At 42.2% G+C, this 18,711-nt stretch overlaps 2 protein-coding genes across 4 annotated transcripts; both read right to left on the reverse strand.

Annotated features, from left to right (window-relative positions):
- Nucleotides 1–3,100: 3,100 nt before the first annotated feature.
- On the reverse strand, nucleotides 3,101–7,847 carry nudc (nudC nuclear distribution protein). Its single transcript, XM_048994171.1, has 9 exons — nucleotides 7,644–7,847; nucleotides 7,041–7,118; nucleotides 6,594–6,815; nucleotides 6,030–6,107; nucleotides 4,690–4,803; nucleotides 4,175–4,369; nucleotides 3,877–3,960; nucleotides 3,633–3,751; nucleotides 3,101–3,375 (listed from the first exon to the last, which is right to left on the reverse strand). Exons 1-9 carry the CDS (start codon nucleotides 7,716–7,718, stop codon nucleotides 3,324–3,326), a joined length of 1,017 nt encoding a protein of 338 aa, XP_048850128.1. The 5' UTR covers nucleotides 7,719–7,847; the 3' UTR covers nucleotides 3,101–3,323.
- Nucleotides 7,848–10,781: 2,934 nt separating this feature from the next.
- LOC125719100 (keratinocyte differentiation factor 1-like) lies at nucleotides 10,782–18,128 on the reverse strand. 3 transcript variants are annotated; one of them, XM_048993600.1, is made up of 4 exons: nucleotides 17,743–18,128; nucleotides 15,536–16,527; nucleotides 13,903–13,980; nucleotides 10,782–13,127 (listed from the first exon to the last, which is right to left on the reverse strand). In XM_048993600.1, exons 2-4 carry the CDS (start codon nucleotides 16,506–16,508, stop codon nucleotides 13,027–13,029), a joined length of 1,152 nt encoding a protein of 383 aa, XP_048849557.1. In that variant the 5' UTR covers nucleotides 16,509–16,527; nucleotides 17,743–18,128; the 3' UTR covers nucleotides 10,782–13,026. The 3 variants fall into 3 exon arrangements, with proteins under 3 accessions (XP_048849557.1, XP_048849556.1, XP_048849554.1); XM_048993599.1 differs by having other exon boundaries at nucleotides 17,602–18,128; XM_048993597.1 differs by having other exon boundaries at nucleotides 17,593–18,126.
- Nucleotides 18,129–18,711: the final 583 nt, after the last annotated feature.

Genomic DNA, 18,711 nt, shown 5'->3' on the forward strand with positions numbered 1-18,711 from the left:
CCGTATCAGTGTACAAACTGCCGTATCACTGCAGCCGTATCAGTGTACGAGCTGCCATATCACTGCAGATTTATCACTGTGCAAGCTGCCCTATCAGTGTACAAGCTGCCGTATCAGTGCTGTCATATTAGCGTACGAGCTGCATATGTCAGTGTACAAGCTGCCGTATCAGTGCTGCTGTATCAGTCAAGAAGGTCTAGCTGCAGACACCTGTAGAGTGGAGCTCCACAGGAAACACGTGGTCTTTAAGGACGTAAAGTGGAGCTCCAGTTAGGGATAGGGTTAAAGTTAAGGTTAGGGTTTATTCGCTGACTTGAGATCACGTGTTTCCTGTAGAGGTGACGTATATCCGATAGAGCTCCATTCTACAGGCGTCTGCAGCCGGACCCTTCTCGTATCAGTGTATGTGCTGCCGTATCAGTGCTGCTGTATCAGTGTACGAACTGCTGTATCAAGGCTGCCATATGAGTGTACAAGCTGCTGTAACAGTGCTGCTGTATCAGTGTACAGGCCACTGTATTGGTGTCCCTGGCTTTGCTCATGCTGATATCTGACTGTCTGTCCATTCCCTCCATACTCCCTCTCTCTCTCCCTTCCTCACCCTGAATTAAGTGAATGGACTCATCCTTCATCACGTTGTTCTGTCTCTGGGGCTGCAAGGAACACATCAGGATTTATTTGCTCTGACAATGAGCTACTCAGACTAATTTACAATTAATATGATTGACATTTTCATTTTGTCACACTCTGGGGTGCCCCAGCCCATGCTGCCGCCTGCGTGCTATTGGTGGAACTTGGCTGTAATCACTGACAGGCCCATTAAAAATGACGCCATACAATTATCACACTAATTCAGGGGGCTCTTTTTAATTTCGCGGCATAAAATTGCCAATCTTCAAAGTGTGATCAGCTGCAGCTTCGCTCCAGAACCAAAGTGAAATCAGTTAATAAGGAGGCATGTTTGATGACCTTCTAAAGGTTCAGCTCCAGACCCAACACACATGGCGCTGTCAAAGGGCTGAGTGGTCTGCCATCTCCTCTCACTTCTCCTGGGTGAGTCCTGACAGAGCACTAAAACAGCTTCTTCCCATATCCTATCTGAAATAAAATTTTGCCTAAATGTGGTGATCCAGGTGTGGGATTCGCCAAAGTGAGTGGGACAGGTGGAAAATTTATACTTGTTACCCCAAAATCCGAATTGCTAGAAGTGATCAATCCTCTCTGCCAATATCCAGAAACCCTGTTATACGCAGGTGAAATACATGCCGATCCTCCATCACCTTGGGTTTTAACAACAGCCAGGTATCAGTCCTGTCACGCGCAGTGGATAAGACCTCATGCTGGGCTGCTTTATGGCTGAGAGGCAGTACATGTCTGTAATGGCCACGGGTAACAATATAGGAATGAATTCTTGACCCTTATTGTCCATGTATTCCACCATCACAGACCACAGCCAGCATTCTGCTGCAGCACACAATAATCCAGCATGCGAATTGCCTGTGCTTTCATCGGGAGACGCAGGCCTGAAAAACTCGCAGAGCAATTAATATGCAATCTTACCAATTAGACAGCTAATGCAATAGTTAAGTCGCAATAGTTTGAAGAGAGAGAAAGAAAAATTAAGGGGAAATTATATATAATTGTTATATATAACATAATATTTAGATAATATATATTCTATGTATATGTATTTATTACATACAGTTCCTATTTTCCCATTTAACAAGACACAAATTCCAGATTTCCCAGGTTTAATGCTCAGCCTTATTTCTCATGAATTATAGCATTAATTCAGAGAAATGTTCCTTTTTAAGGAATGTACATGCATACTTCGCACAGATCATTAATATCATAAACCTAAATGAACCCATGAAGAGATTTGACAGACTACCCCTAGATACCATTAAAAAGAATCACCTGGATTATTATTATGCTGTTCGGAAAGCTGGCTACTTCACTAGAGCACTTCAGGACAGGTACCCCTCAGGGGTCAGGGGTATTAGGAATGTGAATCCTAATGAGCTTAACCTTACACACCTTGAAATCTGCTTCCCTGTGTGATAAAAATATGTAGGATAAACAAAATATTTCCAGTATTTATAATCAAACTGGATTCTGCAGGAATAGCTACAGTAATTAGATGTTGTTGGTTCACACACTTTCTTTTGCCTATTTGTTTACCACATGGACCCACATGCTGGTAGACTGACCTGATACTTATAACAAAATCTGGGGGGTGCAACTGTAACCAAAAACCAAGTCATAAAAAGTCTGCTTGGTCACATATATGATTTTTTGGGAAGCTGTTTCATACAGACACCTGATTGCATAAAACTTATATTCAAAGAATTTGATCTGAGAACTGGAACACCAAGAACCTGGCCTGCCGTGGTGTGACAGTGCACCTTTGTGCATCGGCAACAGACGACATAGAGGTGCTTTTAAATCAGTTCGATTCATTTTTTTACTTTGTGATTAATTAGACCTATTAGAAGCCTCTATCAGCCAGTAGAGGGAGGCATTGCATCTACTGCTGCGAAATTTGCAAACCAACAGTATGATACGTGACGATTCTGTTGACTAGAGGAACAAAAGTCATCTACTACAGGCCTAACTATGGAAATACTTTGGAATTCATAGTTCATATTTGTAAAGTATGGCTGGTCATTACCCATCACCTACTGGCACACACACCCAGTGTTCATACATCTTAATGTACAAGCAACACCAAAACAAGACCATCTTCTGGTTGTTTTACTGCTTGACATTTTTCGCACTTTTAACCAATACTTGAGTAATAATTTCTTGTGCTTTTGGCTTCATAAACACAACTCAGCCAAATCAGGCTATATTACATTACTGAAGCACAAGCAGACATATCCTTATTAGCTAGGTGTCAGAAGCACTACTTATTTTCTGCAAAACAATTACAAATTTCCCATCATATGATTCTTTTCCTTGGAAGCTCATAACCCAAAGGTCAGCCTGTAGGAATTCTGCTCCCAAGGACACAATGATTGGATCATTTTATTTTTGGATTATGTTTGACCCACAAAGTACAGTATTAACGTGGTCACTGGATTAAGCTTTCCAACATGACGACGGTATGAAGTTTAAATTTATTTATTTATTTATTAAAAAAAAAAACACTACCAACCACAGCACACTGATAGATTCTTCAGCCAACCGGGAATGTCAGCCTACAGCAACCAGGCAAACGTGAATCTGCCCTCCTTGCCCCATGAGAGTGAAAGGAAAAAGGGCTATAAAGCTGGAAACTGGGCTTCTGCTCTACATAGGAGGCTCCGTAGAAGACCGAGCTCTCAGCTGAACTTGGCCTTGGAGAAGTCCATTTCTGGGTGCTGCGCCATGAACCTGCAGACAGGAGGATGGCGACGTGAGCAAACGGGCTGTATCAGCACAAAGCAGGTCAGCCAATGAAACATGAAGATGGCTGAGTGAAGGTCGGCATGACACCTTCACTAGCATCACAACAAGGCAGGTCATGGAGAAACCAACCTTCATGGTATATACACCACATTTAACAAAAACGAGACAACTTTTGAACAAAGGTCACAAACAGTCATACGCATGTGCACAAACAAGCTCTTAACCCTGACAGAGAAACGTACTTTTTGAGAATATCTTGCTTCTTCTGCTCGTCTGAGGTGGGTAGGCCCATGGACTTCTGGCGCTGATCATACATCATCTTCTCCACCATACTGCGGGTTTCGCCATCCAGGTCCGACAGCTGTCCACAAGGTGACAATACTAAACTTAAACAAGGAATGCTATACTTGGACACTTATTCACTCAGCGCTACAGCCGCTAGCGTGGTTGCTGCAGCTCAGCCTTCACTGCCTGTCTGCTGATCACCTTGGAGTTCTCTGGGCATATCTTCTTTGTATTCAGCTCAGGGTCCGTAGTGATCAGCTTGCTCCACCATTCCATTTTATTGATCTAAAATTGAAAGGGGCCGGATAATAGGAACTTGTTAAACATATATTCAATCATGAAGTATCTGAATGAGTTAGCAGCCAGCTGAAAAGATACTAAATAATTAATTGAATGTTCGTGTCACATACAAGTTTGGCCTGCGTGTCCACGTCATCACAAAATGAATGAGTGTTTAGCCAAGCTGCACGCCACAGGCATCTCCTCTTCCCCTCCTCACCTTCTCCAAATGGATGGTGACCACCTTGCTATCCTCGATGAGCCAGGAGCTCTCTTCTACCTTGATTTCATTGTAGAGCTGCCCATCGATCACCAGCTCCCGCCCCTTCAATCCCACCCGGAGGCTCCGCCGCTGCACATCCACCACCAAGTCCTTCCCCTTCAGCCGGAATGGCACATCAAAGGGCACCAGCACCTGCGGGAACCAGGTTTTTGGTGCCATGGCCACTGTATACAGTCACAAGCTGCTTTACGCTGTCCTTGTTATTGGCTTCAGACAAGTTGAACATTACACATCACTGTCAATGAGAGCTCCTTGTCTTTTCGAAATCCCATTAAAGGGATAAAAATACATCGTTCCACTCTGTACCCCAAGACCAAAAAGCTTCATCAGGACAGCCATGTGCTATGCTAGAGTGCTCTGCGGGAGGGCAACAAGCGCAGGCCAGTGGAATTCAGAGGGTGAAGCAGCCATGTCCCTCTGTAACAAGGAGCAGAGTAGAGGAGCATACTCACGTCCACCTCAGACAGGGTCTGTGTCCACCTGTAGCTGGGCAAATCTGCTCCATTGCCTGCGTTGGGCTTCAGCTTCCCTTTATCTTTCTCATCCTCCTCTCCCTCAGAATCTGACTGGAGGAGCAGAAGACAAGTTTTAGGGTTAGAGGTAGTGAACAGAGCAACCTGCAATCATGGGTGTTAATCAAAATGCCAGAGACAAACAATAAAAGAAATGACCACATTAGCCCAATTCTATGCTCCCTCCACTGGCTTCTAGTTAAGTCTCGGACCAAATACCACTATTAACTTACATACACTGAATGGCCTTTCACCAGAAAACCTTAGAGATGTACACGGTCTCCAACAACCCTCTTCACTTGCTTCGATGTCAAGGAGCAGGATATCTGTTAGTACCCAGGGTAGAAAGAGCTACAGCAGGTTGCAGAGCTTTCTCTTATAGAGCTCCTCAGCTGTGGAATGGTCTTCCATGTGGATGTGCGGGATTCAGGCTCACTCTCAATATTCAGGTCTAGATTAAAACACACTTCTTCAGTCTAGCCTATAGGGACTCTAGTTCTAGCTCTAGCTAACTCCTCACTCCCAGTCAGACCTATAGTGTGAAGTGTAAAGCTGGGTGGGGATCGGTGCCATTGGCTTTGGATGAGCTGAACTGTCAGTGTTGTCACTCTAACTTCACACCTCCTCATGGAATTGCATTGCTGACATTTCAGGGACTCCCTATGCCTACGTTCCCACCTGCCTCTCCCTCCTACTTATGCTGCCATAGCCATATCTGCCGGAGCTTACATACTGCACTCACTTAAATGTTTACACTGCCTCTAGTCTCAGCTATTTTAGTTAATGCTATCCTGGGCTGTGCTGCATGGAGAACGAAAAAAAGCGAGATATCCTGCCTTCCCTGCTGCCTGCGACACCCCTACTACCTGTGATGTCCTACATGCCCTCATGCCAGTGAACAAAACTGGAGCGTGTAAATCAGGATTTTGCTAATTTGACTTCCTCTGCCAGTCCCTGGAGGATGGGCTCTCGCTTTGTGTCTGATTACTCCCAAGGGTTTTCCTTGTCGTTATCACCTCTAGCTTTGGGCATGGATAATGTAAAGACCTTTGAAACAATGTAATGTTGTGAAGATGCGCTACACAAATAAAACTGAAATGGAAAAAAATTCCTGTGACCACATTTAACCTAACAATTATATATCTTAGTTTTTAATTAAAGTCTTAATTAAATTGCTGCCCAACCACCAAAGTAAAAGGCATCACTCAGCTAAAAATGCGTTTGCTTCCCGTGGATCAGACTGTGGATCACGAAAGGCTGTATGAAACAAGGCCGCTTACCCCTTTGTTTTCTTCCTCTACTGGGCTCTCGTTTTGGCTCTTGGGTGTCTTTACCTCCTTTTCGTCCTCTTTTTTCTTCTGTTAAATCCAGAAATTGAATCAATCTTTCCTTATCCAGAAACACACAACTTTTCCAAGGATAAGTCACAAAACACATCCTGAGTTCAACGAGTTACAGGGTCAACAAAGGAGGGGCCTGCGTTTCACTTCTTTAACCAATCACAGTCTTCGTCGTATGATATCAACACATTAAGTAAAGCCAGTGTTTTCTGTTAAGCAGAACCTTAAGGACCTTGCTCAAGGGTCCAAGGACATGTGGTTATTCTCCCAAGACGAGGCTCAAACCAGCAACCTTCTGAATGTTGGCACATAGGCTCAGCCCACACTATTCCCAGGTCAACGAGTGGAAGCCTTGACTTTGAAAATGAGAAAAAATGGTCCAATGCAGTGATGCGATGCAGTGAAGACAGATCGGTTAAAGAATTACAACACAAGCCTCTCCCTTGTTTTCCCAGGGATGTGTTGAACTTGACAAAATCTGCGCATCCAAACCACAAAGCCAACCTGGTCAATCTCCAACTGAAGCCTCTCTGCTTCCTCCTCTGTCAACTCCATGATCTTGGGCTCCTCAGAACTATCTGCCTTCTTCCTCTTCTTCTCCTCTTCCTCTGCCAGTCTGGCAGCCCGCTCTGCCTTCTCAAGCCTCTCTTTTTCCTGCTTGTTGATCTTCTCCCTGTGGGCTTTCATTGCCAGCTGGTTGTGGTGGGCAAAGGCCTCCTTCACTAGCTACAAATATACACACATAAACACACATCATGTTCACAGCTTCTAAGAACATAAGTAAGCCTATTTCTTGTAAACTGTCAAGATTTTTTATTATATAATTTAATAATAAAAAAGCCTTACAGCCACCAATAGATACCTATAATAAACAAACATGCTATCACGAACTTCCTGTCATCACAATGACAGGAACAAGGACAAATGCTGCCGTGTGTTTCCAGTACCAACCTCCTCAGGTGCCCCGGGTTCTCCACCTGTAAAAAAGTCCGTCTTGCGGCGAAGGAAGCTGAAGAAAGTGTTCACCAGCTGCAAGGAGAGCAAAGCAGACTGTAAAGCAGGCTTTTCCCGTCACTGCACGGCCGTGAGCACTCACGATCATTAGCAACTAAGAGGGCTGGATGTTACCACAATACAGCCATGTCCCTGGTAATTCACAGACAAAGTATATTAAAATTATTATTAAAAATACAGACATATTAAGTGAAGATGTAGTACCTTCAATATAGAAAGTTTTGGACGATACGTTACATGATGAAAACATCATGCTCCGATCACGGATTAACTCACAACACCGGCACCGATCTAGAAACTGCAAATTGACCATTTGTGAGGAGGCAACGTAATAAGATGATGCGACGTTACCAGGTGAATAAAAACACCATTGAATTTTTCTTCACCTGTTCTATTATCGTTGACACGAGACATCTTGGCGACAGAGTACTGATTTGTTGCTACATTGCGTTACTGTTTCTGGACAGCCATATCGCACACGCCAAATCTCAACCCAAAACCATCTTCACCATCCCCCATAAACCATTGATTATAATTCACCTCTTGGACTCCGCCTTCGTGCTGCTGTGCCATAACTAACAGCATTCCATCGTACTTTTCTTCATCGTCACCCATAATTAATACTTGGTAATTACGCTTACAAAAACACAATAAAACTTGATAAACAACTGCATGCACGATAAGAAATTACGTGAGGAGTCACGCTCCCGCAGTGCTGCGACAAGTGCTTCCTGGAAACCAGCAACGCTTTCCTCCGAATTATTAACCAATAAGAGGGCACATCATTTAAATGACAAGACAAATTACCAATAGGCTCTCCAGATCGTCGCGGAGGGCTGACCGGAATTCGTTCGTCTGGTTAAAGATCTCGGTAGGAAACATAAGCGCTGAAAGAAAGAGAATATTCTAGAAATTTCGGTATAGAATATGCCCATCTACTTTCTGTAACAGATTGCCCTATACAGAATGGCAGTGGGGTGTAACGCAGAGAACAACCCAGGATGGGGCGCTAACCCATCGCGGGACAGGCAGACTCCCCCACACACACACCTACGGGTAATGTAGTAACTCCAGTTAACCTCAGCATGTTTTTGGAACGTAGGTGTCAGAGACGCAGTGGTTCCTGTGTGTGCATTTGGGTTATTTCTATTTTGACCATTGCACGCATTATTCTTTAATTATTATACTATTGAGTTAACTTGTATTACATGATTTTTTAAAAGTAACATTATCAGAAGGCGATTCAATGAACCAAAGAGAGCCGACCTTTGTCTTGTCTGCTATGAGATCCATTTTCTGTTAATATGCTGTTGTTGCCTATTCTAAAATATGTGGTCCATACACGCTTTTGTCTGCATGGTAAATATGCAGAATTGTGCAGAAGATTTAAGAAAGTGTCTTAAGCTATTTATCTGGGTAGCAAGTGTATATTTGCACAGAAAAAAATTAACATTAGCACATAATCAAGCGTAAACAATAAAAACTAAGAAGAATTTCTTCTGTTCTCCAAAAAGTTGCAGATCTTGTTGGATGGCTAGAAGAACCAATTTCAGTTCCTAAACCTCTCCTCAAGGGGCACCTCGGCCATTCCATTCAGCCATTCTTAATATAACTTAATCAGTATAATGACTTAATGGGGTATTAATTATTCAAATAAAGTGTACCAGTGGTCGAGTGAAAAAACTACATTGGTGTATTGGATGGTTACTACAAATTCTACGATGACATTAGAAGGTTTTGAAATGATTTAAGTTTTATACCAACATGAAGACCGTTTAAACATTTTCTTTGACTCCCTAATACTCTTTGCACAATACTGTATGTAATATAGTTTTGTTGCTAGTCATCCAAGATTACAGTTAGATTAATAAACTAACATTTTAAAGCTTCACTTTGGAGGAACAAGGAGGTAAACTCTTTCATTAATTGTAATATTTATTGATTCACTTCCTGCAACAATTTATCAAAATGAGAATTCAAATTCACGCAACCCACTAAATGCCATAGACCAGAAGACCTTGTAGAACTACCAGTCAAGGTTATGCTGGTTTAGAGAAAACAATTCTTTTGAGTACTTTGGCAACAATTTTATTAAGAATTTCCTGCTAGTATACATTTCCTGTTTTGTGATGGTTATCAAGCAATCATGGCCTTAAACTCAAAACAGAACTGTTAATTTTTATAAGTGCAATTTGTGTAGTCAGTGCAATTTAGTATATTTTGTAATATATTCTTTTATCACTCTTATGCCTCACATTGAGTCGCCTGTACTTCCTCAATTTCGTTGTCAAGTGACAATGACAATAAAGATTTGTATTCTTGTTATGTATACTAAATATATTATTTTATGTACATTCATATTGTATGTTAGCTAAGTGTGCAGTTTCTTCTCATATTTTCTAAACCCACTTTGAGGGAACTGTTAGTTGTTTCTTTAATCAAATGAATTCCTTTGTATTTCAGTATTTAGTTAATTGTGTGTGTATTTATTTTCCAGTTTATACTACAGGAAACAATGTGCCCAAACATAATTTTACTTGGTTATGGTATAAAATTATGTATATGGCACATTGTTTCCTGTAGTTACAACTTATTCCAATTGCGGTTATGCGTGGAATTTGTCTTTAGCTAGTCAGCAGTAAAATGCTGCTTGTCATTTTTTAGTGCCTGCACTGTCCGTTCTAGAGAAATATAATACCCTTTCCCTGCATGTAGTGTTTACACAAAACAATATGACCACCATAAGAAAAAAAAATACACTCTGTCATATATCTGACATGAAAAATTGGCAATGCATTCAAAAATGACAGTGTTAAAACTGTTGTAAAATAAATGAAAGGTTTAAACTTTTGTCTGGCTAAAAGGTTAAAAAAAATGCAGAGTAAGGTCAGAAATATAGATATGATTGTGCATTATAACCCCAGACAAAACATGTGAGGTTATTTCCGTGCAACTTCATCATTGTGCTACAAACTTGTCAAGCTCAAATCCCTCTTCCTGTGCATTTAAGAATCTGCCTGCTTTCTCTTTGGATTATGACCTGCAAAGAATTATTATGGTATTAGTCCCTCTTTTCTAAATGCTACAGAGATTTTGCACTGGGTGCTTGAGCCTCACACACAAGAAAACTAGATTTCACTTCCTTCAGCAGCTAGAACCTGTCCAACAGGTTCCTGCTTCGCTAGCCGGTGGGTGGAGACTCGCATGGTGTTTGCAGGGAGACAGCTAGGGTCAGACCCCCTACTGATTGATTAACAGGACTTCAGCTTAGAAAAAAGGATTTACAAAGGGACAGGCGGTGGTTCTCCCCAGGTACATGTTCGTAAAGTGCTTTTCATACAGAGAACCACAAAAAGGGAACAAACCTGAAAGAAACAGGAAGACACCTGGATGGGATCATATCCAGCCCAGTATAAAGAGCAGACTGTGGTAACTATGAGGTCCTGACTTAACACAAGCCAAGGATGCACCTCCTGTGGGAGAGAGTCTGTCTGGAGCATGCAGCAGTGGCCCCGGGTCCTGCTCATCCAGCACCAGCCAAGCACAGCAGAGCTCCAGTGACCTCATGCTCCCGACACCCCAATATGAGCTAATTGCCTCGATGCTATGCGATCAGGTAGGTGCACCACTGAGGCAAGGACACAAAATTTCATCAGTACAAGGAATGACATGAGTCCATCTTTCAGATTTCACATTTACTAGGGCAGAAGGCAGGACAATATTTTGGCAAATTTCCATCTATTATCGTAAAACACCAAACAGGCTTTAGCTCATATCCTTCTGTGTCTCCAAGTCTTCAGCATTTCCTAGGCCAAGCAGAATCACCCAGAGGACTAAAAGCAGGTGGTTTCTGACACACTTCCATCCCAGTCACTTCCTGCGCACTCCTCATGTAGGGCATGTCCTACTGTCTGTGTACAGATCTCACAGCTTAGCCTCAAGCTATACCATTCATTCTCAGCTTAGGAGTTACAAACGTGTCTGTATTTGTATGCAGGAGTATTACATTTATAACACACATAATTTATGGAAAGCAACTTAAATTTACAGTATATGCTGCATACACACACACACACACACACATATATATATATATATATATATATATATATATATATACACACACATATACATATATACACACACACACACACACACACACACAGAGAATTCGAAAGAAATTGAGGTTGAGCCACCAGGAACAAACTTCTCACATTGCTTGACCACCAAGTATCAGTCACCCTTTTGTGAGGGATAGGGGCAGAAGATCCCCACAAAAATAATACTTGTATCCATTACTAAAAAACTTAAAATTTACCATGAGAAACGTGAGAATCGAGAGACAGCTAACACGAGTGAGGCTGGCTGCTGTAACAAAGATGCACGGTGTACCCAAGCCTAGAAGTAGAGATCTCACAATTCTCTTTTTTTCAAAAATAACTTTTAATATTAAAGATATAATATGCACTTAAATATTAAATAACACTACCATTAATATATGCTATGACTATGTAATCCAAATCATTTTCAGTATTGTTTATATGTTTTTGGCTAGGGCTGGACGACATATCGATTATATATCATGATTATGACCATTCATATACTGTAGTTATTTTGAATATCGTGATCATCATTATATAGCCTAAACACTTCTTTTCTTGCTGACAGATGTAATGCATTATTTTTACACAAACTCCATCAAAATATGAGTCTGTTGTGAGTCTATCATTATACCTGTCACATGCTCCATAATATTTTGTAAAATAATTTAGCCATCGGGTTCAGCAGAACTGAAAATCACCTGTCATATTTTACCATTGCCAATATTTGAATTTTAGAATACAGTAAAACCTTGGATTGCAAGTAACTTGGTTTGCGAGTGTTTTGTATTTATTACTTTATATTTTGTATTAATCAGTTTCATATGAATATTTTTGGGTTGTGGAATGAATCATTTCCATTATTTCTAATGGGAAAATTTGCTTTGATATACGAGTGCTTTGGAATACAAGCACGTCTCCAGAATGAATTATGCTCGCGATCCGAGGTTTTACTGTACTGTGATAATGCTGTTGGCGTTTCCTAGTGTTACACCCTATGAAAAAAAGTTTACTTTTGTACAATTCATCTATTAAAATTAGAGTTAAGTTTGCAGTCCATTCAGTTGGTCACCTATTTCATGTTCCCAATCTGTTTAAGGGAATTTTAAGCGAAAACTGTACACTGAAGTAAAGACATAATGACTTGAATTATAACATGATAATTATCGATATCATTTGACATGAAAAAATTATCCTGAAAAAATATTGCACCAAAATCACCCAGCCCCATTTCTGGCTTACCCGTCGTCCAAAAACATTCCCATTTAATTGTTCATGGCCAACTCACGAATAACCAAAAGCATGAATGTGGACGGGTGACTGTACTTGATTTGTCCTGAAGTGGCATGATTCTCAGTGTCTGTAGTGTTTTTGGGAAAGCTGGTGGTGCACTGTGGCAAAAATCACTTCTGCTGAAAGCAATTCATGACCAAAATGACAACTTTGGATCTGCAAAATCCAATACTTCATTCGTCTCTTAATATCACTTTCTGTTGCAGATACTGAAGAAAATATTTAATTCCTTCCATAAATAGGTCTACAAATGGCACGTTCACGCAATTCTATTAAAGGGATAAACTATGTTATGAACAGAAGTCTATCACCAGACAGGATATGAACCATCTGCTACACCTCTTGGGATGAGCCTAGATGTGTTTCTGAACTTTGACCTTGGCTGGAGATGGGGCATGCCAGAGTGGGGAGGAGAGAAGTCACTAGTTCATACTGGGCAGAGGGGTGTAGCTTCTCTGAAGGCTGGGATTCAGAGGGCTGTCCGCGGCTCCCATTAGTCATAGACAAAGACCCTGAGGGATACCATCATCTCACTTCGATGTGAAAGGCTGCAACAGGGGTGTCCCCGAAGATGCCACCACCGAGTCATGGTGACTGGGGGAGTAGGAAGCGTATGAAGTGGAAGACTGGGCTGGAGAAAGAGAGAAAGGGTTATGGTCTAACTGGTCATACGAAAACCCCACTGCATCACTTCCATCCACAGTCAACCTCTGGTGGAAAGGAAAAAAGGTATTACACACATATATGCCTGATAACATTGCAAAAGATATAATTCTTATTGTGATGCCACGAGGCATCTAAGATTTTAATGTTTGCTCTTTAAGGACATCAACAATGTCTGGATAAATGTAGGCATCCCCAGAAACCTGCCCAGCACATTAGTTCTATTTAGAAGATCATGTTGTGCAGCTTTAAGTACTATTGCTAACAACCACCTGAAGGTCAGCGGTATTAGCCATTAGCTTGCTAAACAGTCTGTTGGACAATCTCCAAGAGGTGCTAGGCTAAGCTCTCAGAGCATCAGTATCTAACGTTGAAATAAGCAATTCTATGCTATGTTAGATGACGTCCTTCAGGCAGTTTCATTTCTGCCTCAATCCTAATTGAGCCATTTATTTTCAAACTCAGATGTTCTTCATCTGACGATAATTAGGTTTAACAAGAGAAATATCATCACATATTCCAGTAATATTTTTTTGGCAAATGTACTATTAATCACGGCTGATTTAATTAAAAGCTCAGTGGGACACCCCAGAATACAAAGCCTGGAACTACCCCCTCATGGTCTTACACCCTTTGAGTTAATAACCTGGACAACAAACACCTTTGACTCAAATCAGTTGTCTGTTAGCTAAAGGTGCAGCTTGTATGTAGAGAGTAACACAGCAGCGATCTGTGAAACTCACCTTTACGGCCACTCATCCTCATGTCTCTGGCAAGTCTGTCTGATGGTGTCTGCTCTGAAATTCTGACATCATGATACGCTACAAGATGCAGAAGAAAGCGTAAGGTCTGAGAATTTCACAAACTGATGGAAGAATTAAAAACCACAAAATTGTTTTTCTTAAAATAGGAGGGCAGCAACAAATATTCCTGCAACATTACATTCTCCGTGTTGACGTTTAGTGAATTGTACTGATGTTGCTTCATTGTGTATAATGTCCCTACTTTTGTACCTCACTAGCATTGGCAATAACTGACACACAAATTTACTGCAATGTTATTAGGGTTTTGTTCCTATGATGTACTCTGAAGAATGCATATAGAGTGTGAGATATCCATGTTGTGATGTAATCGCGATCATCTTCCACATGCACAATAATCACCCAGGTTTTGTATGATGGGTGTAAACATTTATTTGGATGCCAGCCTTTCAGTACTATAGAGACGTTTACTAAAGCCCACAATTTGGTAAGCAGATCAGTAGTACACCTAAACTAATCTGGAAAAGCATATTGTGACGCCCAAAAGCTAATTATCTGTATAAATTCGGGGTATTCTCATGTTTAATAAACACGTCGGACGCCAGACTAATGCTTACGGCCATCAAATAAAGCCCCGGTGATTACATCGCAATCACCATATGATCACGATTATATCACAACAGCCCAACCTATGAGGATTAAAGACAGCACACTCTCCTGTCTGAGGCTCCAGCTTTGTTCTCCTGGACATGGTCACAAAATTTGACAATCAACTGATATCTTCCAAATGCCCCCAGCTAACAGAAAAATCAAGAGACAACCTCAGTGTTATGCAGTTCCAGTGACTTGATCATTCATGTTCCCTCAGATCCTGTATAAACGTTTCTGGAGACCCTGTAGTCCCATTTGCTGATCTAGGCAATGCTCATCTGTTGCTTAGACTGCTACCTCCTAACTGAATTGTTGGTATCTGCCATCAGTTCTCTATCATTCACCTGGAACACTGCCTGGTTGTTTGTGTCTATATCTTAATTGTCCCACTCTACCCTGCCCTCCAAAAGACCACAAGAAACCTCAATATAATCACTTTGGACTTCTTTGGAATATCCAAAAACCATACTTCTTGATTTGGATTCTCTATACAAAAAAATCCTATCATCCTCAGCAGTTCAGAATGGCACACACTTTTATAAAAATTCAACAAATTCTAACTATACTATAGTTTAGACCTGACCGCTTCAGCACTTATACTTCACTTTGTTCTCTTTTGTTAAGTTTAAAATCAGACAATGGGTGGGATTTGGTGGCTTCACCCTCTGGGAAACACCAATGAAAAAAGCTTCAGTGGAACTAGTTCTGGGAGTGTAAGAGAATCATCAGTATTTATCCAGAAGTTGAACTCAAATCACCTTCAATCTACCAGTAAAATCTTATGCATTAAATGAGCAGAAGAAAAACTGCCCAAAACAAAGTATAGTAGACAACATTCAACAAAGGTCTATGTGCACCAAAAGGAACTTCTTACAGAACTTGTTTACACCAAATTGTAAGGAACATTTGATAAAAAAAGAAAAACCGTTTAAGAGCAGCGGTAAAACGTTTGGGGGCAGCTTACTGTCAAAGCTGTGGATGGTCTCCACCATGGTATCATTGCCGCTGTCAGGCAAAGTCTCACTTTGCCTCGCTCCCCGATGGCCGTTCTTGGGCCCCTTCCGCGTGCTTAGCCGGATGATGCCATGGACAATCCGGCACTCGGCATCTTGCTCTTCTAGGTCGTGCTCCTGCTGGATGTTGCTGATCAGCTGGCTGATCTGACTGGTGCGACTGAGGAAGACCGAGTCCGAAGTGCAGCGTGCCAGCTGCTCGATCTGGTGCTGAGTGTACAGCTCCAACAGTTTCTTGGCAATTAGTGAGTCAATGTCCATGCCGTCCTCGCTCCCACCATCAGACGGACTGTCCAGTGAGTAGTCGCTGAGCCGGCTTACAGAAAGATGCTCACCCCGTGTCGGGTTTGATGGCTGCCTCTGTGGAGGGCTGGAGCCACGCGGCTGGATCTCCACCTTCTTTCCACCCAGACGGACGTCAGGATAACGGAAGCTGCTGTTTATCACTGCCTTCGGCTCCTGCAGGACCGGCAGACCTGAGTCCAGATGGTCCTTCGTTGGTTCATTGGCACTGGCCTCAGGAGCCAGGCACGGTGCACGGGCACAGCGCCCGCAAATTTTGGACAGGCCACAGGTCAACAAGCAGCACAACACAGTCCAACACCTTGGCCGGCCTGGTCCAACGCAAGGCAGACACACCTCCCAGCCCGGCAGGGACTCCACAGAGCCCGGAATGAAGTCAATGCTTTCAGGCCTGTGACCATTAGCATTCCCGGGGAGGGACTTCATAGCTAAAAATGCTCCAGTCTCATGATCCCCCGGATCCACACTGCGCTCTTGGAATTGGTTCTGGCCCAATCTGCTGTCCCAATACTGCTTGGGACTATCGTTTCGCGTCCCCTGCCGCTGGCCTGCCTTATCACAGCCATGGGGCGGTTTGAGTGGGTGGAGTTCCTGGGAACCTCCTATGCTGGATCCAGGCATGACTCAGCGAATCTTGGGTCTGAAGAAGGATAAGGATAGGGTTAGGAAGCAGGCCGTGAAGACGAGAAAAGGAAGAGAAGAGAGAAGGATGGGGATGAAGGAGATGCAGCACCACGAAAGGCACGGCATCTGTTATATTTCATCTGTATTCATATTAATTAAGCTCTGAAAACAGGCGTGATAAGGTACATCCAATCTCTCCTGCTCAAAACTTTTTGTATCTGTATAATTGTAGCAAGCTGAAAACACTCTTGGACAGATTAAAAACAGAATGCATGTTTGCTGCATATGTAATTACGAACTAAAAAAGTCATCCTCATATAAACTTTTCCTCAGAGATATGCAAGTATTAATGAGAGCCTTACCAAATTAGATAAACGTCATTATTATTTAATCTTTAATATTTCTGATTTGTTTACGTAATATAATATTTTATTTAAAAAAACACTATTAGCTACACTTTAAAAAATCCGGCCGTTCCTTCTGGAAGATAGAAGATAATACGCAAGACAGCATGATGTATAAATTACATAATAAAGGACTCTCAGCATTTACGCCACTTGGGAAATAGTAGCCTACCTGTACCTGCATGAACCAAAAACACGAACAGCGGCCGCAGACATTAACCTGACTACCGGAAAGTTCAGCGACGCCATGAAGCGGCATATTCTCCCGAGCTGTGCCAATACACTAATCAAGAAATTACACAAAAGCCTTAATTTACTGTCCGTCATTCCTCAAAGGCAAACAGCTGGGTCGTGGCCTGTAGGACACCCGTGTCTGCATAAAAGCGTCAATAGGGAGTACCAAGCAAGTTCCGTACATCTGCTGGTATCGAAACCATAAGCGAAGATTCTTTATTTTAAGAGTGACCAATACTGCGAGAAAAACACTTTCATTAAAATTTCTCATTAATAGGGAAATTGAGAGTTTTTAATACACTCCAGTGAATTTGACTCTTTTACTTTCTGTTGTGTCTCTCGTGTCTGCTGTCTTTGGCATACTGTTTCTCTAAGTTTGAAAGGACAGTCCTACATTTAATGAAAAATCACAATGCAATGTTTTCTTCGAATCCTAAACATACCGAACTGACCGCACAGTATGTAGGACTTCAGTTCGCGGCGGATTTCTCTCCCTTTCCCTGCCGGAAGTTAAGCTCCTATTCCCGCTGCTATTCCTCCTTCGGCAGACTTTCTGCGGTCTCTTTCAGTTTCTGTCGGCGTTCCCGCTTCACCTTCGCCCGCGTCCCGCCGGGGCTTCAGCTCTCCTTCCGAGCGGAAGCCAAGTGGGCACGAAGAGAGCCCGTTTTCTCCGATGTGGCCGCCGACTTCCCCGCAGCCCTACACCTTACCTGCGGATACAGGTACAGGCAAACCTCGCCCGCCCACAGCCGCTCTGACGTCGCACTGCTGTTTACCGGCCGTTTCATCAGCCCTCTTCCCGGGAATCATACTTGCTTAGCAAAGACGCGGAACCACTTGCGCTATCATAAAGAAGCGATTTTGTAGTCGGAGAACATTTCAGAATACATATAGACTTTTAAAATGATGTATCTTTGGCATTAAACTATATGTATTCAAGACCTATTTCCACCGCAGTAATTCTTCTGCATGGCATGAAGTGACAGGTGGTCTGTAGTAGAACTTGTCAGTGAAATGGAGGGAAAGTCCTTGCCAATGTTAACTCAATTGAAACCAATTAAGTAACCAATTGAAGTTTGTTTAAATTTGTTTATACTGGCACGGCAGGACAGGTTCGTTTGGGATTTAAATGACTAATTTCTTCCAGTTGCAGGCTCAGTTGTCAGGAGTGCTTTCTATTTCTCTGTTTCATAATAATTAACACTGTACTTCTACGTAAATCACATAATTTGTTCATATAACGCAACAGATGTTTTGCATCCATTAGGCCCACTAAACAGATTTCACATTTTACAATTATCTTTTCATAGATACTATAGTGGGGGCGGCATGGTGGTTAAGTGGTTAGCACTGTTGCCAGGTTTGAGTCTCCACCTGGGTCACATGTGTGTGGACTTTGCATGTTCTCCCCATATCATCCTCCGGGTACTCCTGTTTCCTCCCACAGTCCAAAGACATGCTGAGGCTAATTGGAGTTGCTAAATTGCCCGTAGTAATGCATGTGTGAGTGAATGGTGTGTGAGTGTGCCCTGCGATGGGCTGGCCCCCCATCCTGGGTTGTT

Source organism: Brienomyrus brachyistius, chromosome 23, assembly GCF_023856365.1.
Source record: "Brienomyrus brachyistius isolate T26 chromosome 23, BBRACH_0.4, whole genome shotgun sequence".
NCBI classification, from domain to species: Eukaryota; Metazoa; Chordata; class Actinopteri; order Osteoglossiformes; family Mormyridae; genus Brienomyrus; species Brienomyrus brachyistius.

Coding starts and splice junctions, on each gene's coding strand:
- nudc (XM_048994171.1), bottom strand. CDS start 7,718: ATGGGTGACGATGAAGAAAAGTACGATGGAATGCTGTTAGTTATGGCA. Junction 6,816..7,040: donor AACCCGGGGCACCTGAGGAG/GTTGGTACTGGA, acceptor GTATATTTGTAG/CTAGTGAAGGAGGCCTTTGC. Junction 6,108..6,593: donor TTCAGTTGGAGATTGACCAG/GTTGGCTTTGTG, acceptor TGGATTTAACAG/AAGAAAAAAGAGGACGAAAA.
- LOC125719100 (XM_048993600.1), bottom strand. CDS start 16,508: ATGCCTGGATCCAGCATAGGAGGTTCCCAGGAACTCCACCCACTCAAA. Junction 13,981..15,535: donor GACCATCCACAGCTTTGACA/GTAAGCTGCCCC, acceptor TGCATCTTGTAG/CGTATCATGATGTCAGAATT. Junction 13,128..13,902: donor GAGGATGAGTGGCCGTAAAG/GTGAGTTTCACA, acceptor CTCTTTCTCCAG/CCCAGTCTTCCACTTCATAC.